The sequence below is a fragment of the Homalodisca vitripennis genome, chromosome X (assembly GCF_021130785.1).
Source record: "Homalodisca vitripennis isolate AUS2020 chromosome X, UT_GWSS_2.1, whole genome shotgun sequence".
Classification (NCBI taxonomy): domain Eukaryota; kingdom Metazoa; phylum Arthropoda; class Insecta; order Hemiptera; family Cicadellidae; genus Homalodisca; species Homalodisca vitripennis.
The window spans coordinates 145499583-145525248 of NC_060215.1; the positions used below are offsets into that span (position 1 = coordinate 145499583).

Consider the following 25666-nt stretch of genomic DNA (forward strand, 5'->3'; position numbering starts at 1 on the left):
AAACTGTACCTCTCCAAATTTTATAGTTGGACAGAATTTATTAAAGTCATCAGTTGAAGAACAATCCTCTTGCCAATCGTCCAAAATGGACTTCAAAAGTATTCCAGAAAAAAATAAAATCCATGGCAATTAAGGACATGCAACACAAAGACTAGAAATATTTACTTTTTGTGAATATTTACTTGTGCCAGCTGGATCAGTGGCTGTTTTTTTTATCTGTGTTTAATATGGGTTGTTAGAGGGTTACATTTTCTCAAATGTAAAAAAACAAGTGAATGTACTTTGAGGGACAAATCTAATCACAAGAAAAATAAATATCTTTTATCATCTAACAGGAACAACTTGCTTTTCTCAGTGCAGGAAAAACAGAACAATTAAGCTCACTTCAAGTGTTCTCACATAACTACCTGGATACATTTTACATGACCTTGGGATAACAACTTTGTATTCCTGTTGAAACTGACGGGTTAGTTCTACATTAATTCAGATTTATTATGCGAATTAAGCAGACATTTATTTAGTAACACTGTAGTTGGCCTTCAAGTCACAAGTAAACATTTCTATGTGCATAAGTAAGTAATCTGCGAGCTAACACACAGAAACAGGCCCAGTCCATTACACTTGTCAATACACTATAAGCTTGCAATAATATAGCTAGTACTTGGCGTTAGTTGCAATAATAGCCTATACTTGCAAGCAATAAAAGTTACTAGAATATTGTGTTTTCCAGTCGTATCCTCAGTGAAATATTATCTTGTTCTGGACGAACTGTTCAAAACGTCTGCCTGTATGTTATGTCCATTCATATTTACGGTTTTATTGTAAACTGACTAACGGGTCACATTTTAATGTTTGCCAGTATTTGGTCAATTATCCAAATATTTCATCTTATTCACTTAAATCTCCGGTGATTTATTGTTGGTGGTTTATTATCATTGCACCGGCAATTGGAAAGGGTTGTCTTCCAACTGATTATATGTTCGCTTATACTTCCCTAAACACGTGTTATATACGTATCATTAGAAACTACAGAATCAGCTCTTCATTCTGTAAACAATCTACAAAAACAGCAGCTATAGCGTTTAAATGAAGCTAAAAGAAATCTTTCACAGCTGATGCCCTGCCACATTTGTTTACTTTGTGTCGTGTTCATGTTGTTACTAGTGTTGCTGTGAATATTTTATGTAAACATGAATCCTTTACGAACAAGTGAGGTTAGTAGAGCAATAAATGACGACCGAGGACTACATCTCTGATGTTGATGATACTGAGACATCTGATGATGAAGTAAATAAGTAGCATTCCAAATAGTACTAGGCATATTCATGTAGCTAAAAAAATACCTCGAGATAATGTTCAAAATCCGTGGATTATAGTAAATCCCCTTGAAGCTGCGATAGATGCAGGGCCTATGTTTATGGTTAGGAACCCATAGGAATGTTTTGTTTATAGTTTTTTTTTTATTATGTAAATACTGTGCTGAATTTTTTAAGTGTTTTTCTATGAAAGATTTTGAACATAGTGGCTATTTTAGAGTTTTATTCAGTCTTAAGTTTTATTTTTTTTGACAGTGAATTTGAGCATTGAGAATACAACTTTTTAAGAATTTAAGAACAATTTTTTTAACTAATTGGTAAACAAATAATCTTTATTTACTTTTAAATATTAATTGAGATTAAATTAATATACAACAATACATTGCTTATGTATTATATATATATATTAGGAATTTTTGAATAAAAGGTTGCAAATTTTACAAAATGGACTGCACCGTGAGATGTAGTGGAGTAAACCGCTGGAGGGTTTAATAAGGTCCACTCAAAAGCAAGATGGGTAGCTCTCATTAGTCAGCCTGTTTGATACAGAGCAAATATATACAATACCTCAGAGTAGTCTGATGAAGACCAAATTAAATTGCTTTGTCGGTTTAAAATACAAATTATAAAATGTTGGAAATGGGGAAAAAACCATCTTGTATCCCACCTGGAGGTTGGATAAATCACTCAGCTGGTCCAATAGAGAATAAATTTTTTTTTTTCCTAACTCTACAAAAAGCCAACCCCTAAGGACTTATTCAATTCTGACTTGCTACAACTATAAGTTAATGTTAAAAAAATTATAGAACTGTGAGTGTATATATATCTACAAAACACAGCATATAAACTTCACATACTTCTTTGATTTCTATGTCACATTTTGTTTGGTTTGCAGAATAATTATATTTTAAATTTTATATATACAACAGAGGAGGAAAACACATGTAAACAAACATGAAAACAATAACTATATTATTAAACAATAGTTAAATATCTACAATAAACTCACCTGACATAGATGACTGCTCCATTGGTGTGAAGCCGTTTCCAGCCGATGGGAACCGCTACGGACAGTGGCGATTTATATGTAGGAACTCCTCCACTCACACTAACACTATCCTGGTCACTCAAGCTACTACATGGAGACTCCGCTTCTGAGCCTCTCGGAAACACCACATTGCCCCCCACATCTCCGCCCATCACTGGGTTAGTCCGCACTCCCTGCCCATTGTAGTTGGCTACACTGTACTGATATCCGTTCTGTGGCACCGGAGGTTGCGACGGTTGGACGTTGTAGAACTGTTGTGATGGCAGTTGCTGTGGTTGTGACTGCGGTAGTGGTTGCGGTAGCCTGGGTGGTTGAGTTGGTTGTTTCACGGCGGGCGCAGCCTGGTAGCTGCCTCCGGAGCCATTGCTGGGGTATAGCCCGTCGCCTGACACGTACACTAGCACATTCTGGAGACCTGGCGGTGCCACGCGACCCTCGGGCTTACCGGACATTCTCCCGCGCCGCTGCCAACAACATCACTAGCCCCCGCGTCACTCTCTGCCCTCGTCACAGCACCAACCTCCTGCAACAACACCACTACTTCATCTCTGCCGGTTCCCGGTTCCCATTTCATCATAAATACTATACACAATCCAAAATACACTTTAAATCTTTACTCTGTCATTAAAAAATATTCAGTTTTTTCAGACCAAAAATAATAAGGTGAAAGTGTTCACATTATCAGTATTTGATTTATTACTATTTATTTCAGTATTTTCAACAATTTCCATTTATTTGTATTAGAATAGGTTCGATGGAATATATAATACAATATTTTACCGTACAATACCCGTTATGTATAGGTTAGTTAGAATATAGCATCCTTTTTTATAAAGCAATTAAACCAAATAATAGATTGGCTTGGATAAAGCATTTTAACAGAATATTACGTAAGACAGTTTTGGGTTGTTTTGTTGTGTTTTTACGATGCTCCTAACACTAAACAATTTCTGAGAACAACTATCTATATTATATACAAATTACACGTGAAAAAAGTGTGATAGCCCAATGTTGTCAATAAAGTCACCTGATCCTTAAAAAAGAGTGATGAATACCACCTATCAACTATTCCTATAGTGTAATTGAGCTTATCATCGTAGACTATAAGACCTACAATCAATGGCTCTGTATTTACTTGTGTATTGATCTAAAACATAAATAACACACTACGAATTTAATATTCTCATAGAATATGGTAAGAAATTGAAAAAAACTTGTATGAATAATATTTAAATAAATGTAATATGTCTAAAACAGATTTTTAAATCTCAGGTTATATTAGCTCAAACAATAACTTACAATGTATTGGTACTCGAATTTATAGAACAAAAAGTTTGTTTAAGATAAACTTAGATAATGTAGTTTTATAAAAATAAAATTTAAAACAAATTACATAGATACAGAAATGATATATCAAGTAACCGTTTAAATAAGAAGGCTGTTTCAAAAACTGAAATGTCCCTAATTGATTATACAAAAGAGTTTTTGTCCTTTGGCCAACAAGATAAAAATAAATTCATGATGGAATAGTGCCAAAAACCAGCAACAACAAACTGAAATGGTGTTAGTAGTTCTTTTAGCAGTCAGACCTAGATGTCACTGACAATAAATAGAAAAACTGATCCAATTGTTTTAATTAAATTTAAACTGTACAAAAAAGGGTTACAATTTGGAATTTTGGAGAGTACTATTTTTAACTTAAAAAATCAGAAATACATTTAAAAATTCTAGTTTTACCTGTCCTATCCAACCTTAATAATGATTTTGATTGTACACTTAAACCATTAAGTTACGGATGAGTTGTTTTGGATTGGGGGCTAAGCTATTACAACAAATTAAACAGGAAATCCCATGTTGAATGAAGAATGTCATATATATATATATATATATATATACAAACAATATGGGATCAACACTACCACCGTAAACCGGGAGTGAATGATTGCTCTTAATTCCCAATCATAGATGTGTTATTGGTTAGTGCGATAATACTGGGTTACATTCTTCATCCTAGACATTCATGATACATGGATGTAGAGGCTGATCGTTTCGATGGCTAAATCTTGTTGACAATGATCTATTATATGCAATTTCATTCTTCATCCTAGACATTCATGATACATGGATGTAGAGGCTGATCGTTTCGATGGCTAAATCTTGTTGACAATGATCTATTATATGCAATTTCATTCTTCATCCTAGACATTCATGATACATGGATGTAGAGGCTGATCGTTTCGATGGCTAAATCTTGTTGACAATGATCTATTATATGCAATTTCATTCTTCATCCAAGACATTCATGATACATAGATGTACAGGTTGTCTATACTAATCTGTCTAAACATTTTCACTGTAGATACTGGTTATTTTGATGACTAAATCTTGTATGACAATGATCTATTATGTAATTTCATTCTTCATCCAAGACATTCATGATACATGGATGTAGAGGCTGTCTATACTATTCTGTCTAGACAAACATTCTCGCTGTAGAGACTGGCCGTTTCGATGACTAAATCTTGTCTGACAATGACTTATTATATGCAATTTCATTCTTCATCCAAGACATTCATGATATGTGGATGTAGAGGCTGGTCGTTTCGATGGCTAAATCTTGTCTGACAATGATCTATTATATGCAATTTCATTCTTCATCCAAGACATTCATGATACACGGATGTACAGGTTGTTTATACTAATCTGTCTAAACATTTTTACTGTTATTGGTTAGTGCGATACTACTGGGTTACATTCTTCATCCTAGGCATTCATGATACGTTGATGTAGAGGCTGGTCGTTTCGATGGCTAAATCTTATTTGAAAATGATCTATTATATGCAATTTCATTCTTCATCCAAGATTTTTATGATACATATATGTATAGGCTGTCTGTACTAATCAGCCACAAGTGGTATTCTTGCTGCGCAGACTGGTCAATGTGGTGACGACAGACTGGTGATGACTAAATCTTGTCTAGTGATGACTTATACAGTTTCATATCCATCTGAATGTATTCAACTTCAGAAGAGGGCAGCCTGTGTGATTACTAGGAGTTACTTCTTGAGAACTTGGCATACTAACTATTTATAAAATACCAGGTCTCAAGTTTTGAAAACAGGGATGAACACCACCATATAAGAGACAAGTTCCTCAACCTTACTGCCAATATCTTCAGCAGATAGCCAGCAAATGTCAAAATAATGAAGGGACAAGTGAGGGAGTGGCTCAGATTCAATCCATTGTAGGATCTCTGACTTGTAAACTGAACTCAATTCTGCCCAGACGATCAACCAACCAGCCTTTAACATTCCGGCATTCTTATTTATTTTGGATATAATAAAGATCACTTGCACACAAAGGTCATTGTATGGATACCATGTGGTTTTCACATTATGATTCTTTAATTCATACAGAAGTGCATAAATAGGTTTTCACATATAACTGATATGGCACTTTCCTGGATGTTCTGTTCGTTTGCGATCATTTGGAAGCGTAAATATATGGACGTGATTATGGACACGTGTGACAGGATTGTGACTGTTATAAAAGTTGCTGATGTGTTTCATAGTATTTTATGAAATTTTAATTTAATTTGTATAACATTTAAAGAAAGTTAATTAAGTTTCATTATAGTGTCTAATCCATCTTTGAAAAAGTTTTACAAAGCAAAAATTTAATCTGTTGCCGTATGCATGAATTGAGGATAGTCACACAAGTGCATGGATAAAAAAACTGATTCTCATCTTCATCTAGCTCACTTCAAGACTCTTTTTTTTTTAAAAAAAAAGCCATTTTAACTTGTAGGTATTTTATGTACTTGTTAATATGACGAGGAATGTATTTAATTTTGCATGAAACAGAGCTGCATTGCCTTAATACTAGACACAGTATCAAACGATTTATCTAGATACACTCTTTAAGACTAAGCATTACCATGCCTACCTAGGTATTAGGTTATTTAACTCTTCGTTAAAGGAAAATTAATTTTATCGCTTGATTAGTATAACTGCGATAAGTTCCTGTAATTATATTCTATGTATAAATTGTCATTGTTCTATTTATGACATTTTCATGATGAAATCTAAAGTAGAGTGTGTATATTATTGAAGGATGAATCAATGACTAATGACTTATTGGAAGTAGGAGAGCTCACTTTTATGCGTAAGTATGTAAAGTAGATAACCGCGTATCGCCAGAGATCACCACATTCATAGCCAGGTTTAGTAAAGCAACACTACTGGAGCAGCTAAAACGATTCCGCTATATGTCACAACACGTTGGCAACAACATTAGTTCTTAAAACTAGCCTAAAACAAATACCAGGTTTCCTCATAATATGGGACCTAACGGGAAATGCTGTGTTCCGAATTGGGCTAGTGAATAGGTGAAAGATTGTGACCTACCATTGATTTTATTGAGCAAACATCCTCCCATTTGAACACCGAATCTATAAGGTTTTTGTATGAATTTGACCTTCGTAATCATTATGAACTGATTCCTAAGGATAATGAAGTTTCAGAAATACATGTAGGCCTAAAACAAGCCATATAGGCCATTACCATAGGCCTCTCCATGAGAAGTATCAGTCTCCTTGCCACACCTCTCCACAAGTCACTTGACAGCATTAAGAATAAACTGATGGAAAACGAATAAAAATAATTTGTTACCTGCTTTACGGTGTCATTATGAATAACTATTGTACTTCCAGAGAATAAAAGCGAAGTGCTACTATAGTGCAGTGCTTGCTTCAAATATTTGTAGTGTTATCATATTTATCACACGATTTGAATTCTAAACTCCATTACTGTCTACCTATAATAACTACTTTGTAATTGTGGAGTCTGGTGAACATCAGACTTAACTAATGTTAATGTGTCTTAACATCTCCAATATCAAGTTGATTACACAAACGGTTGTTAACAAAACCGTCTATCATCTACTAAACAATATTTGCTCTTTAAGGGCAGATATAGAGATTAACTGGCTAGTGTTATGTTTATACACACAAATAACACCATAGTGAAGAGAAACTAGAGGTAGCTTTGACAAGTACAACAAAAATGCAGAGATTGTACGCAATGAAGCGGATACAGGCCTTTAAATTGAGTTTTGAAAACCTAAGAGGACTTAATTGGTATAACCTTTAGTCAATGAATATGTCTCCAATTGTCAGCTCGGTCGTAATTATAGGACAGTAATGGGCGATACTAAGTGACCAGTCAGCAGCCATGCTTGTCCAATCACGTGAACAGTGCACATAGGTAGGCATAACTGAAAGTATAGTAATTACTATCAGCAAAGTAAAGTGATAGTATTGGAAGAACTACATCATGGCCTGAATAGTGAATAGCTAATGGTAGCAGACGGTTAATGACTATGACTCAATAAAATGTCACTACTATTTACTCGGACTATTAACTTCTCTTATTCACCACATCACCCAGCTTCTTCAACCTCATTAGAAGATATACTACTTTTCAGCTCAGCTGGTGATCTGCCTCACGTGGTGAACTTTTAAACACATAAACTTCATCAATAACAAACACTCTATTTCACAGGCTAGTGACAACATTAAAAGTAAGCCTCATCTATATGACAAATTGCCTCATCTGCTATACAGTGAGTTTGTGGACACCAGAAAACTCCCTATTTGAAAAGGCACAGAGGATACACACTAGCAAACCGCCTCAATTACATCATGGTGGCTGTGCGAATACACAAGCTTTCCTAGCTATTTTCTGTTTTAACAGCCTGATAACAGTATCGAGAACTTGCCAGCTACACTAACATAGAGCGTGACCTAACCTCATGGTGCCATTGAGAATATACTAGTTAACTACAGTGACAACCTTCTGTCATCAATCTAAAAGTAGCATATTCATTGAACTTGAATTGTCTGCAATTCCCTCCTTTGAGAATACAGTACACTGAATAAGTTACTAAACTTGATATAGCACTGATTAAAACTTGCTACAGATTATTTGTAGTAAGTTTAATCGTCACATAACTAGGAAGAAAGCCTGAACTAATATTTAATAATGTCATATTACTACAGATATTTTTGTACGATGATTTATACATTTATAATTTAAACAATATAACGCTAAACTGATTATACGATTGCAGCCTTTTTGGTGTTATAAAAAATTAAAAATTGTTACACTTACTATTGCTAAACCTACTATTCTTACTATTAAACAATTCTATCTTTAATAACCAACATAAAACTATGTACAAACCACAACAATGACAGACAATGGTAGTGATGATAGAAATAAGAGCATGGTAAGTGAGATACATGTACCTACTTGCTCTAATACTACTTGGTGTAAAACGTGCCTACCCAGTTCGAATTTTATGTTACCGGTACAATAAAAAATAAAAAGGATTAAGAGCAGATATGAATTTATTTCATAGATCGATATTTATTTTTAAATTCACTTTTAGCTTACAGTTTTTTCAGATAAAATGAAAAAATACTGTAAGCTATAAAATTGTATGCCCTTAACCTATGTAAAAACTGCACACCAAATAAATGTGCTTTCTTAAGTTTCAGGAAAAAATATCAAAATTGTCACCTAATCCACTTCACCACCTATGATAGGGCTACCAATATATTTAGACATTTATTTTCTAAAAAAAATTAATTATATTTAATTTATATAATAATTTAATTTTATACTTGTTCTGATTCTATATAGAAAATGGATAATGGGCTTGCCGACTAATTTCGGTGTGGGAGATAATACAACAAAACAATATACAAGTAAAATATCACTGATTTTATTCAATTACTTTACATATATACCTAACAACAAAACAATTTTTGCAAAGTTACATTAGAGAAGTACAGGTGATAACATTATTATAACGTGTAAAATTAATGTTTCCATAACTAGATTATTTTCTGTAAGAAGGTTAAAAAATTAAATTTTAAATTTTGATAAACTGTAAAGATACCAGTAAACTGCTGACTCTTATGTGACTACTATAAGATGGCTTCTTGATAAATTTTGTAAAATGTTAGTTTGGAGGAAAATTTCAGGAAAATCGAGTCTATTGCCCGCTTATTGTTGTATGACAGTAAACCCTCTCCCAAAGTGGTAAAATGTATGCTTGTTGTTTTCAATTGATTTAACAAAGTAATAATCTTTTAAGTGCAATAATTTCAATTTTTTTCCTCCGTGATATTGGCCGATAATTTTCTGTACGAGACCTTGACCATATAAAGATTGTGGGAAGGAAAATGGGCATTACTCCAAGATTTAATAATTACACTGGACCAGTAGTGTAGTACTGTTTAGTATAATACTTCATTATCTTTGATAACAAATGTAACAGGAGAGTACTCATTTTGGTCATCCAATGATATCTCGCATCAGACATGGCCGTTACAATTATATTTTCTTTCAGGTTGCTATATTTCTATATAGTGTGGCAATATGTTATCTAATTTCATGACTAGCAAGTACTACACCTACGTGGTTTTTCTTGAATTTTCATAAGAATTCCATTACTAGCACTAACAGTAATAATACATCAAGCATTTTTCTATCATAAGTTACTTTATTAATTTCCAATATAATAATTAATGAATAGTTGCTATAGGCTTAATTCTTCATTATTACCTCCAATAACGAACAAATATGGTTTACTTATGTTAAAAATACATAAGTTAGGTCATTCTTTCTTATAATTTTTAAAATGGTGTTTAAAATGTTCAGACTATAAGAAGAAACAAATAAGTTAGATAGAAATGGTTTTTTGTGACAGGAATATTTTAAACTGTAGATGAATTTATGAACAAACCCACTTTAATCTTAAATTTGTAATAATAATAGCAACAATTTAAATGAAATTTTGTATGTTCCTGGGACTGATAGTTTGATAATTGCAACAATTAATTTAATTTATAAATTGTTATACGCCTAATAGATGTTAATACAGCCAAAACAATTAATATTGTAAATAAACAAAATATTAGGCAACATACCCATCATAGATGGATTAGGTTAGACATCTGTGAAAGTATTGGCAAGACATAGATGAGTCTTATTGAAAAAGTACAAGTAACTTGCAAAATCTTCAAAACTTCATCAATTAAAACCAATTAGTTTGATTTTAAAATAATATGTAAGACTTAAATTCTTATTAGTTACACTAAATAATTTTTGTTACAATGATTTCAGTTATTTAGGTTGACAGAAGCTGCTAGCTGCCTCCAGGAACATTTAAAATTACATTCCATTAATATTAAACCTAAGTTACATAGCTAAATCAAGTAAAAGTGATATTTATTTTTATTTGTCAATTAACTTAAAACTCCCAAATTTACCATCTGTCAACCATTTCTTGTGCTTATCACACTTTCCAATTATTCTACAGCTCAAATCTACTAATTCAACATTTTGTATCATTCAATTCAATGAGATGGTTGGCAAGACGTAACTTTGGTGATAAAATAACATTGACCAACTTAAGTTGTGAAGGATAATCGTCTCACCTGCATGACGTAAAGGATCCTTCTACGTTATTTCTTAACATCACACAAACAGAAAGTACACTTCAAGTAAAAACTTCAATAACGACAACTACAACTCAATTATATGAGTTCAACATTACCGCCACATAACAGAATAAAAATTTCAATGAGCTTTTGCTAGGTTGGATGTCAACACAGCAGCCGTCTTAACACCTGGCGAAAATCACACCAATGTTTTCACTAAAACCAGCGCTTTCGGAAAGCCAACACAAAACAGCCATATATGTCACGAAAATACGTAACTTATACTTAACGAAGAACCTAACTGCGCACAAATATTTACATGCAAGACGCGCAAACTAACAGTTTTCTTTAACAATATTTTTCACATTACTTATAATGGAAAAATATGGTTCCTCGATCCCAGAATCCTTTGCACCATTTGCGGACGTCTCGGCAACTAAGATCCATGATGCACTTCACAAAAACAACACAAAAATACAAGGCGTGAAAATGGACGCGTTCAGTTATTCAGAACTAGTGCTTGTTGGATTTGATTGGAGATGGAATTTTTAGTTGCGCAATGTTTACTGCTCAAAATGGAGGTCCAAGTAGTTCTGAAACTTCCCACTAAGCGCCACTACCTAGAGAATTGTTATCATCCAAAGAGTATATTACCTTCCAAAGAGGACGTAGATATGAAGCAGCAAATTCATCATAAAACTTGTTCATTTTCATTTATTTCCAACAGATCAATCATTACAATACTGGTGCAAAGTACAGTGCTTAAAATCACATAAACTTAAATCAAATTTAAAAGTAACCAGCTTATATAAAGGTATCAAACAAAATGCAATAAATGGATAAATAGAAGAATAATTTAATTAAAAACAACAATGATGCAAAGTAGCAGTGACGTGTAATACAAGAATAACAACAAAACCAACAACTATGAGTTAACATAAAGTATGTAGCTTACACTGTGATAAAAGGCTATCAATTAAACAAAGAGAACTTGGAAACAGTGATAGTATTTATTGGTATGTGTGTGTGTTTTCCAAGAGTGTATAGACAAACAAGGACATCTTCTGAATATGTGTAGTACCGTACTGCACATTACGTAGAGCGCTTCTGAAAGAAGTCTATGTGTTCTGGTAGCAAGCATCCTTGTCTTTGGATCCTTATCATGGGACTGTTGGCTGCACAGGAAGTTGTCACCGATGTTTCTACAAATAGTCTTATATCGTGTAGCGGATTAAATTTTGAAGTTTCTTTGCATGAGAGCTGGACAATCGATAATACTGTTAATGACTTTGTACAAAAAGATACCCTGGATTAAACGTCAAGACTCTAGAGAAGGTAGGCTAAGTAGTGACTAAATTGTTTGCACAGGGACATACAAGTACCCAAATCCAAGGAGCACTCCAACGAATCTTAGAAAACTTTTCTGAACTTCCTCAACACTATCTCTCAGGAACAACTGATGAGGAGACCACATCACACTAACTCAAGGTGTGGTGTGACCAGGCTACAATTCAGTGTCTTCAAGGTTGCAGATCCGTAAAAGTGTTAGAGGCTCTAAAAAGGAGACCAAGATTTATAAAAACTTTGTTCGTAACCAACTGCTCAAAAATTCAAGGAACTAGTAGTTCTCGTTACCTTGAAACTGTTATAATTTAATAAATCAGTGCAAGAATATAGCCAGAAAATTACTTTGTAACCGCACATGTAAAATCGAAAATAATGTAAGATTCAATTTACAATCCGTTTGTGCCAAAGTGTTTGTTTTAAAATAGATCAGGCCGTTCAAATCGAAATGAACTTGGTTTCCAAGGAGGCCTCAAATACAGCTAATTTGAGTGTTTTCCTGAATGCTTTCCCTCAGTATTATATGGCCTAGTTATTCATGTTTTTACTTTTGAGTTCAAGGTCCCTCTGTTCTTCTTGGTACTCGTAAATGATCTGAATCTCGATGGTCACTCGCTTCTATTTGCTGACGACACTATGGTCTTGACGAGAGGTAGGGAACTTAACCTCATAATTTTCTGCTGATTCATCAGGCCAAAAACTGGTTTAAGGTGAATGGCCTACAACTAAACGAAGAAAAATACAGAGAATCTGATCTGCATACTATATAGGCAGGTCAAGACATGCTTGACCTGCGAGAGTGTTCTGCTGTAAAGTTATTGGAATTCTGGGTAGACTCAAAGTTAACATAGGAGGAATATGTGACCAGTGTATGCCACAAGCTATCAAGAGCCCCTTTCCTTCTTAAGACATTCAAAACGTCAGTGGGGGAGGAGTACCTTAAGACAGCCTACTATGTTTTATTTCATAGTCATATTAAGTATATACTTGTGGTATGGGGATACGCTGCAGGAGCTAAAAAATCTGCTTGTTGAAAAGAAAGCAGGCGATCAGCGGGCAGACTGGACCACAGCAAACCTATCTTCTCATGCTTGAAAATACCGAATTTTAGTCGGTTCGTTTGTGACACCCTAGTTTATGTGATAGCAACGGGTCACCATACAGTACGAAAGGAGCAGATGGCCAGAATGTTTTAAAAGTATAGGCTGACTAGAACGCAGAAACGTTAATAAAACAGTGGCCTTATGTTTTATAATGCGCTTCAATTTGAGATCCGCAAATACGTCGAGGAGTATTTTCAAGGACCATTGAGGAGATGTAATGTAAATGTAGTGCATGATGTATAATATTTTATTTTATAAATAGTAATTAGTTAATTATCTGTTCTTTTTGCCAGTAACAAGGAATATGAAGAAATCCGGGATAACTGGTCAGCGACGAAAGTGCACAAATAAGATAATAGTAATGTATGTATTAAGATTATAAATGCAAAAAGTCCCTTATAGTTAATTTATTTACTGTAAAAATTGAAAAACTTTACATTATATGCAACACCTTATTAATGTTTAACTAGTAAACGTTACTCATATATTAACAAAACATATTCAGTTGTTACTGTAAGTATGGTTTCAGTATTATAGAGGGCTACAACTTAAGGGTACTCATGTTTTAAGGGGCTAAATCAAACACAAAGTTTGTATAATGCGATCATATAAAAATTACAGTTGTGGTATTTACACGCAAAAATATTCATACTACTTCATTTCCTTGTTTAAACATGTTTAAACTGTTTTATACATAGTTTTCTTCTATTTTGTTTGCATTTTAAAGCTAGGAATTCTTATTTTTATAAAAAGTATAATAGTTGAATTAAAATTAATTAATGTATTTAGGCGAAGCAATAAACATGCCTTTTTAGAACGAACAAATATAGTATTAGTTTTGTACTCAGTGATAACTAGCTAATTTGTGTTAACATCGCGAGTATCATTAACTATTTGAACACTAAGAAGATTTTCTATATTGTAGGGGTTTTTTTATATTACTGCAAATTAAATGTGAGGGAGTTTTTGAGAATATTTAATCCCAATATATAATCGTATTGTAAAACATAAAATAGTTTGCGAAAAACAAGCTATATCAGAAGATTGTTTAATAAAGTATATACTTCATATTATACATTATACAGTGATGGACAAGACATTTTGCTCCTGAATATTTTCCAGGTACTCTACCCAGGAATAACGCGCTTTCCGTTTTAATGGATTTGAAATGTGAATTTTTTTGTGGAAAAGTAAAAGAAGTAGACATGTGAATACTGTTACTGAGGGAAGCAAGGAGGGAAGATATATTGTACCGGCAACATAAATTTGAGATAATTTTAATAACAGTTCCTATATTAGATTATGAAATGGCAGAACAAGTCTCAATCAATATTGAGACTTATCGACAGAAAGTACGAATGTATCTGGATGCAGTAAGTTTTACTTGGTTAAATGATCGTTGTTCTTTATCAAGATAGGTTTACAACCTATGGCGGTTAGAAATAATACCTATGAAATAAGCCCATTATTTTACTATTGCTGATTGATTATGGCATTTAAGTAAATTAAATAGTTATTTAACATACCTAGACTTGTTCTAGAAGTTGTTGGGTGTTGTAGTATTACATTATGGAAATATACAGTTACAAGATGGGGATAAGAAAGGTGGTAAAAATGAAATCATAGGGCTGAGTGACAGATCATCATTTTGATATTAGGCCTATGAACTTATTCTGGTAAAAGTTTACTTTAGCCATTCAACAATATTTGGTATTTTCTGAAGAACTAAATGCTTAAAATTTTAATGTATAAAAATAGGTTTTGAAAAATAAATTTTGGTAAGCCCGAAATATGAAAAATTCTCAAAAAACTTGAAGTTGAACGGGTTGACAGTAATGCCTCTGGCCATCAACGGAGACGTTCGTAGCCCACACTGATGGCGACGAATGAAAACATCCCTCGAGGCTACAGTATGATAAGCGACCACAAATACAATCAAATCAACTACCTATTAGAATGATTTAAATGCTGTCAGACATGGTTACCCAGTAAAGAAATTGTAATTACTACGCTTTTCAAACTTAGTATAAATAAAGTTGTATATTTTTATAATCTAGAATGCGTATATAGGCTATCACTTTCACATATAAAAATCTTTGGGATGGCCTTGTGACCCCTCCTCCTTATAATGTCTCTCCCGTCAACTGGATTCTCTGGGTCCCTGTGTCTGTCAAGCAGCTGCTGGGTGAGCCGCAGATGATGACTACTTCAGAGAAGAGCCGGGTGAGAGCGTTTAATTACGCAGTGATCTCAGCCAAGGATGGCTTGGGACGCTTCTCTAGGCTGGGGTGGCTACCTTTGCTTGTGCATTAGCAGCCGATGTTTCCTCTGTTATTAGTAAGGTAGTTGGGGCAGTTGGCAACTCCAACTTCTGCTTCGATTTGAGCGATTGATCCTATTTAAGTCCTGGTGAGGAAGGCAGTCAGCTTGCAGGGTTTCTCGGCTCTCTTCTCTGGAGCGGAGTCTTCGTCTTCCAGGATGGCATCCATTGGGGTAACGTTCCGGGTTGTCTCTTTACCGGCAGTGTTGTGGATCACTATGCTGTAATCTCGGGGTTGGGCCTCTTTTTTTGCAGCCTCTGTAGCTGCCATTCTGGTCACCGCCACAGTTGCAGCAGTGACCCTTGTCCGATGGCCTTTTCGGGCAGTCCATTTGCAGATGGTTTTCATCACAGCGGACACACTTCCATGGCCTACCACAGTTCCCGGAGCTGTAGTCAAATCCTTGACACCTGTATCATTGCAGTGGGTCGGCGGACTTCTTGTAGGGTGTGATAGAGACCCTGGCATGGAGCAGGCCTCTGAAATTGTTGATATCACTTGCTTGCCTCTTGTCCGGAATCTCACGCTCACAGTCCTTGGTCAGCGTGACTAGCTAGCTCCTGGTTGGTCCTCAGTCCTGCGACAATCGTCTTCAGCGCCGATTCGACAGTTGGAGAACTGGGCCTCTTCCCTGTCAGCATCTCCAAAGGCTCGTCTCATTTTCTTGAAGAAGTCCGACATCTTGGGGTTCCTGCTGGTGAGGTGTTCACTGCTCAAGAGCTGAAGGTTGAATAGGATATAAAAATATAGCTTCACTATAGTACAATCTTAAAAGGCTATAATGTAATTCAGTTCCACATTATTGTTCCAAATCAATAAAAAAAAGTTAAATCGTGTATAGTAGTAATCAAGTAATGGCCCCTAGAAATAGGACATATTGTTACTTGTCATTAACATATTACAAAATAATGTAGTGAGGTATTACGCTTCAGTAACCTGTTACTGTGGTAACATGTTACCAGCCGATCCAATCTCAATACATCCAGAGATTGGATGTACTATTGCTGAAATGGCGATACTAAGTTGCTAGTAAACCGAGACTAAATTTATATGTGAGGGTCTATTTACACATAGTATACAAATATTTAATTAACTCTCTGTAATGTAATATTTATTCTGATAGACTAATGAAATTGTAAACTGTTTATTACAAATTTTCACTGTACAATATAATTATTGGATACTACTCAGTCCATATCTACTATTTGTTATTATTAGGCCTTACATATGGATGTATTATAAATTTAAAAAGTTAAAGTGGACATTTATGAGCGCTCATGTGATCTGAGCTTGAATTTGTTACTATCTTGAGGGTCCGATCACAAATGCTCCCAGCCATCATGGCAAGCTGAAAAAGCAACTTTAGAGAGCCGGTGTGAATAAACAGCAAAAACTTAAATGTTATTTTCTACAATAGTAATGAGTAATCTAAACCAACAACCATAACTTCCATTAATTTAACCCTTTTAAGACCAGCTGTTGTTATATCATTGGCAAAGTAGAATCAGAATTATGACCCAGCCCATGTCGTGTACTTTTCTTTTGTGGACCAACCATCGGCATATTATGCTGGTTCAGTATTTTTATATTTCCACTACCTTTTGGGTCTAAACAACACTAGTGTAGTTTAATAATATTTATAGTTATTGTTTTAAATATTTTTACATTTATTTATTTCCTCATTATGTATGTGTGTCATACTATATTTTTAGAATGTCAACAATGATATTTGAAGTTTTAGTTTTATAGTCTGGCAATAGGGTTTTAACCCCGAAAGCGGTTGTAGAAAAAAGAACTGGAAACATATATAAAGTACGTAACTTTCTTTTGTAATCTACTGTTAAGGAGGCAATACCATATAAAAAAAGTTTTTGGTAAAATTACATTTTTAAGCTGTCCAAAAGGCTAATAAAAAATAATTTTGGGACAATAAAATCGGATGATAGTCAGTGAATGCAATATTTACCGAAATTTCATATTAGTAGATTGTTTCCTAGTCAAAGGTGGAGATGTATTAGCTTTTATCTGTAACGTAAATTAACTTGCAACGTGGAATGTTACTTTGTCTTCTGTTGCTAAGCCTGTTCCTAAAAGTGTTCAAGCCGATATTTTGTGACCTGAACAAATTTACAATGACGTAACTAAACGTACAAATGTAAGGATTTCATCTTATAAATGAATTTATTGATGACATTATTGAATCTATCCAAAATACCATGCCCTAAATAGGTAAGAAAGTCTATTTCGAAGTTTCCAAACTAGTCATGAAATTTACACTTCCAAGGGCAAAAGGCTTCCAAGTGGGGTATTCAGAAATTTCCTTGAGCGTTTCTTTTAAATCTCCTTTTAACTTTTGATCAGAGCCCTTACAGCATCAGCTTTCTATGACCATCTTGTGTCCGATTGGTATTTCACTACAGAAGTTTTATTTTTCTGTAATCATGCCTTCAATTCGCCCCATCTATGTTGAATTAGAAAAAAGATGAAAACGGCTTCGACAATTCTAAAAAACACAAGTTTTAGTGCAGAACTCAGCAGCACCAGAGCCAACTAGATTGACTGAATGTGCTACACAAGGGACAAACTCAGCTAAAGGGCAGCGTTGTTTAATTCTTGCCTATAGGTCTGAATGAGCTTCGGACACATTTGTTGTGTTATCATTGCTTTGCTCGTTGCATAGCTTAATATCTAAGCCTAATTCTGAGATTGAACTTAAAGCGGACTATTCTAAACCATCTTGAGTTATGGCCTATTCCAGGGAGAAGATTTTGAAAAGACATTTCTTTGGCTTACCATCTTGGAGTGTCAAACATAGGGTACAACTAACGGTAATTGGTCTTTGTCCAACAATCATAGTAAAATCAATGATGAGGGCATAGTAGTGAGAATATTGGACAACCTCTGTCCGAATTGTTGCAATAGGCTACACAATTTTCCAATAACATGGATGAACATAGACATTTAGAAAGAAATGAGTTTGACAATGAAATATATGATCAATTAGGATTTTTCTTTACCACTCACCAACTGTTCCACGGAAAGGAGTGTTGTGTCTTGACTAGTTTAAATAATGTGAAAAGATCAACTCTTTCAGGCAGCAAAATTAAATTCTTTAATATTGTGTTATGATAAAGACTAATTGATCAGCAGAGACTTATCTGACATTATAAATTAATTTGCAATGTTAGTGGCCAGATAAAATCTTTCATTGTATACTTTTTAAATGTAAGTTTTGACTTTGTAATCTTTTGGTTTTGAGTGATACTATTTTTCAATAAATGGCTAAAGTACTGTATGAACATGTATTATCTGATTTTCTTATAATGTCCTGTGGTACAAATAACTTACAATATTAGTAACATATTTGCCTATTTTGGCAAGTTATTGTAAAAAAACAATATTTGTCAGGAAAAGGGTGCTAGTTGATTCCAAGGGCGTTATTCTCTCTAGCTCTGGACCTATAATTCAATATTGTTTTATGAGATTTTTTATATTAAAAAAAAATTGTAAACGCAGCATTTTTAATACGTGGTACTTACCAAGAAATATGTATCATTTTGTCATTGAATCAGATTTGTGTCAGTTACAATAATAAGAAATAATAACTTGTGATTTTATTTAACTGGTTTTCAATTCAATTCTATAAAAGTGCTTAGTACCTCAAATCATTGGTTTTAAATTTGAGTTTGTTGTTTCAGAACAACTATGAGTCTGCGTTGTTCTGGGCGGACAAAGTAGCCAACATGAGTGGAGGGGATCCACGAGATTGGTATTGGGTCGCCCAATGTATGTATAGGTCACGACAGTATCACAGAGCGGCCATACTAATCAGGAACAAAGGTCTTGATAAGGTAAGTGTAATACTTGTTCTGGGTGGATTAGGTAGCCAGCAAGTGATCGTCATTTTGCCAACACCTTTTAATTTTTTATTTAATAAAATGTATTTGCTTATTAAATAAGCAAATTTTAGCCATTTAAAGAATGTCTAAATATTTATTAATTTGTCTCTATTATAAGTGTATACTTTTTGGCTTATCCTAAGTAATTCTTCATTAATAAAACAATATTTCTGTGTCAGGTGTTTATTTTTTGCAAAACTTGATGTTTTGGGGAAAAATAAACAAGTTTATTGAATTTAGAATAAAACACTAGTTTATTAGTAAACATAAGTTAAAAACACAAGTGTAATGTAAAAACACAGCCTTTGTAAAATATGCAAAACGCTATCTAAAACAGAAATTATTGACTGAATTACATGGCTCTTAGTCTAGTACTGAGGTCTAGAGACGAAGCCAGGAAGGTACTGTGGATTGGGGAATGGCTTGGGAGCATGGTTTCCCAGTTTAACATTTTTTTAAATGGTGCATCATCAAATTTACTACGGATTAGTAATCTAGGGTCAAAAGCGTGAAGAGGCCTAAGCTGTCAGATTATAGGGTTAGGTCACAATAGATTCTTAGGGCCACAGTGATGTGGGTATTGTCTTGTCCAGTCAACCCCCTGTATCATTTTGTACTCATCAGTTACAAAGGACTTGAGTAACACCATACATTATAATTTGTATGGTGAACAATAATTTTACTGTTGCCAGACTGCAAGTTTTAAGGTTAGAAATGGTTTGTGTTCTAACATTACTGACAAAAACTGGAACTGGTAGTAGGTTCCAATAATCTGGTAGTAGGTAGTAGGTTCTAATAATCATCTTCATATTATTAGAAGATTAAACTCGGCATGTTATCAAATGCTAGTGTTACGAAATTCAATTAATTTGGAAACTAGAATAATAATTTACTACTCTTTCTTTTTTTCAATAATTCAATATGGTATTGAATTTTGGGGATCATCTTCTGACTTTGATAAAGTTTTTAAGATCCAAAAAAAAAATTATGAGATTAATGACCTTTTCATCATTTAGAACTTCTTGCAAACCTCTGTTTAAAGAATTAAAAATCTTATCACTTCCAAATTTATACATTCTGAAAACCCTACTAACAGTACAATCAAATTTTGAAAGCTTATCAAGTGATAACTTTGATCATAATTACAATACAAGATTTAAAGCTAATTTTCAATATCCCATACATCGACTGCGTCTGGTAGAAAAAACTCCAATATACACGGCAAAAAAACTATACAATAAGTTACCTCAAAAATATAAACATTTAATCAATTCAAAAACATTTAAAAGCAAACTAACAGATTTTTTTGTTGGAAAAAAACTATTATAGTGTTGATGAGTATTTGATGGATCCTGAATTTTAAAATTGTGTTTTAACATAGATTACATTAAATTTGTTACGCTGTCTTGACCTCTTATATGTATTTTTATTAAGTTTATATGTATATGTGAATTGTGATGTGCATATGTATGAATGTATATGTGTATGTATCATTATTACATTAATTTATGACAATGTTACCTGTTTCTATAGCAGTGCTATGTATAAACGTTGACGTAACAATAAAGACTGATTCTGATTCTGATTCTGATTCTGATTCAGGTACAATAATATATGTAATAAGTTCTTTCAATATTGATTTATTTTATCTGTGAATGGTTTTCTCAAATGGGCAATGGATTATATTTAATTATTTACTTATTTTATATAGTTAGCCATTATAAATAACCTTCAGCCTACTTTTAACAGATACACATAATTTTTAAACAACTTCATTTTATTGATAAAAATACAGAATGTTATATCTCTGGTATTGGTTATAAGATTCATCTAAACAAAATTTTGAAGGACTTCATATTACGACGGTTCTTTTCTTTGGTTGTGTGTAGACTGTTGCTTTATATGGCTACGTCATACAAATTAATGTATCTGAACATCCACCAATATAATTCAAGGGGTGTAAACAATATTGTAACCAAATATAGTTTAAGATCACTGCCTTATAATATATATTCAAAAGAAAAATAGGCTTTTTCTCTTTGATCATCCATCTTATGAAGTAGATGATTTTTGTTTAAATTACTGATGAATTAAACTATTTTTGTTAATATTAAGAAATTCTTTTATCACTATTCTAAAACTGTTTTTGATTTCTAGATTTAATTTATTGTTTCTTTTTGAAAGGTTGGACGAACTGGATGATTACATTGTTCTAAACATTTAGTTGTACATCAATTTGTCTTACAAATTTTTTATCTTTATCAGTAATAAACGAGTATCATTGAGAATCGTATTGGAATATTATGCACATTTACAACAATTTCTACTACATAGGCTATTTTTAAACTTCTTCAAAAACAATAGAAAATTCCCTGTTTCAAGTTTGCTGTCAAATTTATGGTTTGCAAGATTCCAATGGTAGCTAAAAAAAAAACAACAAATTTGGACCTTCTGTATCTCATACACAAACAATTTGTTAATTGTAACTGGTTGTATGGTGTGAATGTTGATATTCGCAATTGCTATATGACCTGCACAAGTTAAGTTTGAAATGTATAAATATAGATAATAGACAAATTCTTTATTGACATATTCAGTTGAGAATAGTAAGGGTATAGACTTAAAATAACATTGAACTGTCTGTATATGTAATATATATTATTTTATAGATATAATGACTGTTACACTGTGGTTTTTATCCTTTTTTGTGTTTTTTAGACCCAACCTCTTTGTCAGTGGTTAGCAGGTCTGTGTTTGCTAGAAGCAAAGCAGTACAACGATGCATTACTCATTCTGTCCAATGATGAGGAGGTGTTGGGCACCAACAGGTCGACAACAGTCGTCGTGGCTACAAACTTCGTCATTCCACCAATCGGGAGTGACAAAATACTGGAGGGCTTTACACCCAAAACTGTAAGTTCAAGTTTTTATTTGCATAGACTTGAAACAAAATGGTGGCATATTGAAAATTTTACCATTTTGTTTCCTATAAAAATTCCTTTCTTGAATGACCTGATTTGATTACTGCGTTGCAGTTTTAAAAGAACAGCTGTTTAATAGCGCTCCTTGTTGAAAACAGCTGTTTGATTGAAGAATATTGCTTCTGATATAAAAACATAACCTAACCTCTTCCATTACAGTTTTAATGATATTGAATTTCGAGAAATGGAGAAAGTGAAGTGTTGTGTGTGGGCCTATGATCCATTTGTTAAGCGCTATTATCAGTGTGTCGCTGTAGATGGATTACAGTTTGAATAATTGTGGACTGTAATTGTAGGTTTTTTAATAGGCTATGTTCTAATTTTCTAATTGAAATGCCTTATTTCTCGAGAATATGACAATGAATAATTTTACAACACCAAAAATACTGTTTTTAAAGTATAGTTTTTCAACATGCCACCATTTTGTTTCAACAATTGCTAGAGAGCTGAAATTTTCACAGAATATTTTTAAAACCTATTTAATGAATTGTGTGAAACATTTTGAAAATTTTCGGTGCATAAATGGGCAAGTAATATAAAATCAAACGTTTAAACCTCTTTGTGGGACACCCGGTATAATGCAGCTTGTGGAAACAATAAGGCTCGATGCACACTTGCGTATTTGCAAGTAGCGTGCACGCCGCGGGCAAGCTGCGTATGACCGCCGGCGGTTTAGCAGTAGTGAGTTGTTAGTTAGGTAGTGCACACTCGAGCGGAGCCGCAGCGTGCACGCGACTAACAAGCAACTTGCAAGCAGCGTGAGCTCGGAAGGACGCCACTACTGCTACGCCGCGGCGTGCACGCGGCTTGCACAAGTCTGGCGGCTTGGCAGTCTTTGCTAGGCAATCAGTGAGTACACATTGATCGCGCGATGGATATCAACGTCGATACTGAACTGTTTATTGCTGCTGTCAAAAACCAGCCTGTCATATGGGATACGACATCAGAACATTACCATGACAGGATTAAAAAGAGAGGAGCCTGGTTCATCGTTTCAAGAATCAAGATGTTTATTGTCATCCCATATATACAATGTATTGACAGTGTCAAAGGTATACCTTTGTCTGTAGAAATACAATAAACCTACAGACTACAAAGCACATAATTCCTAGGCTTATGCTTACATACTAGATTGCATACGGTAAAGTACAGGTCAGAAGTCTAAAAACATAAATTGTCCATACTACAACGTAACATTTCGTCAACAGAGTAAAAAGCCTTTTCTTTGAGCCATTTTAACATAACTGTCTTAAAATGTTTACAGGAAATGTCTCTAACAATCAATGGTAATTTATTGAACAGCTTTATGCCATTAAAAAGATATGTACGTTGGGTTTTACTTAGCCTAACATGTTTTAAATCAATTAGATCTCTATTTCTAGTATTATAATCATGAGTTAGGCCTCTCACATTAAATACATCAAGATTCTCTTTTACATACATAAGGCTTTGTAGAACAAAGATACAAGGAAGTGTAAGAATACCACTTTCTACAAAGACAGGCTTACATGAATCAGTAGGCTTTTTATTAAAAATAATGCGTAAAGCTTTCTTTTGGCACAGAAAGACATCAGCAGCATAACTAGAATTCCCCCAGAGAAGGGTACCATACTGAAGGTGGGTATGAAAAAGAGCATAGTAGGCCTTAATAACTAAACTAGAGCTAGTACACAGTTTAAGTTTTTTTAAGAGAAAAATAACTCTGGACAATCGAGTACATAGAGAGGTTATATGGGTTCCCCACGAAAGTTTAGAGTCAAGGGTAATATCAAGTAGCTTGACTGACTTGTTTGCTGATACAGTACATAGGCTAAAAATAATATGTTCAGATTTGTCTTCATTGACACATAGGCTATTTGCAGAGAACCAAAGGTAAGATCTTTCTTTCATATAATTTGTCATAACTACACTAGTTTCATGAGATCTATCAGAGCACAACAACGTAGTGTCGTCTGCATACAAGACACACTTATTCGGTATGAAATTGGGAAGAAGGTCATTAATAAATACTGTAAACAAGAAGGGACCCAGTACTGAGCCCTGGGGAACCCCGCTTGTTACCTGCTTAGAACTAGATTGACTGTCATTCAATTTTACATATTGGAACCTGCTAGAGAGATAAGAAATAAGTAGAGACAATTTATTCATTCCAGCTTTTCAATTAAACTCTATGAGACACAGTGTCAAAAGCTTTACTTAGATCTAGAAGCAGAGCACTGACTTCCTCTTTATTCTCAAACCCATTAATAAAGAAACAACACTTTCAACTGCCTTAGTCGTAGAAAGACCTTGTCGGAAACCAAATTGCGCTGGTACAAGTAGATGATTTAAAAAAAAAAATAATAATCAATCTGAGATTTAATTATATTTTCAGCTATCTTAGATATTACAGGTACAATCACAATAGGGCGGTAATTGTTGACATTTGATTTATCACCTTTTTTATATACAGGTACAGTTACAGTTAATTTTAAACATTGAGGATAAATACCAACATTGAGCATCCAGTTTATAAGATAAGTTAAGGGGCACATAATTACAACAATAATATTCTTTAAAACATGATTAGACAAACCATAGACATCTTCAGACTTAGTTACTTAGCCTATTAACAATATAGTATACATCAGCAGGACTAACCTCATACCACTTAAAAGACTGTAGGCCTATAGTAGAATTATTTATACCAGAGGAATTCAGAATATCAATGGCACTAGCTGCATTTAAATTAACATTCATACTATTACTATTTACAACATTAGAGACATTTACAAAAAATTATTAAAATCCTCAGCAGATATAGGAGGTTTGACCTGTGAACATTTCTCATGCAAACGACCTGTTTCAGCATTGATAATACTCCACGCTGCTTTACAAGTATTTTTTGATTCGATAATGAATTTATCATTAGCAGATTTTTTTGCTAAATCAATCTGTTGTCTATAGAACCTTTTGATCCTTCTATGGTTGTCTAAAAGAGAAGGATTATCCTTACATTTTTCATAGCTTATGTCTAGAAAATGTCTAATTTTCCCAAGGAAAGGCGTATACCAGTTTTTAGGCTTATGGGTTCTGTTATTCTTATCACTAGTTTTAGTTTTCAAAGGACAACAGTCATCAAAGTGTTGCGACAAAATCTGCATAA

General features: G+C 33.8%; 2 protein-coding genes across 3 annotated transcripts in view; one reads left to right on the forward strand and one right to left on the reverse strand.

Annotated features, from left to right (window-relative positions):
- Positions 1-11406, reverse strand: part of LOC124369972 (methyl-CpG-binding domain protein 5-like) — a 163288-nt gene extending 151882 nt beyond the window's left edge. For both annotated transcript variants that reach the window (XM_046828207.1, XM_046828208.1), the window contains exons 1-2: positions 10871-11406; positions 2326-2887 (exon numbers count right to left, since the gene is read on the reverse strand). In XM_046828207.1, the coding sequence (XP_046684163.1) occupies positions 2326-2816 (491 nt within the window). In that variant the 5' untranslated portion in view covers positions 2817-2887; positions 10871-11406. The remainder of the gene's footprint in view (positions 1-2325; positions 2888-10870) is intronic.
- Positions 11407-14538: 3132 nt separating this feature from the next.
- Positions 14539-25666, forward strand: part of LOC124369973 (cell division cycle protein 16 homolog) — a 40182-nt gene continuing 29054 nt past the window's right edge. The window contains exons 1-3 of the mRNA XM_046828209.1: positions 14539-14693; positions 19340-19492; positions 22259-22453. Coding sequence (XP_046684165.1) covers positions 14628-14693; positions 19340-19492; positions 22259-22453 — 414 coding nt within the window. The 5' untranslated portion in view covers positions 14539-14627. The remainder of the gene's footprint in view (positions 14694-19339; positions 19493-22258; positions 22454-25666) is intronic.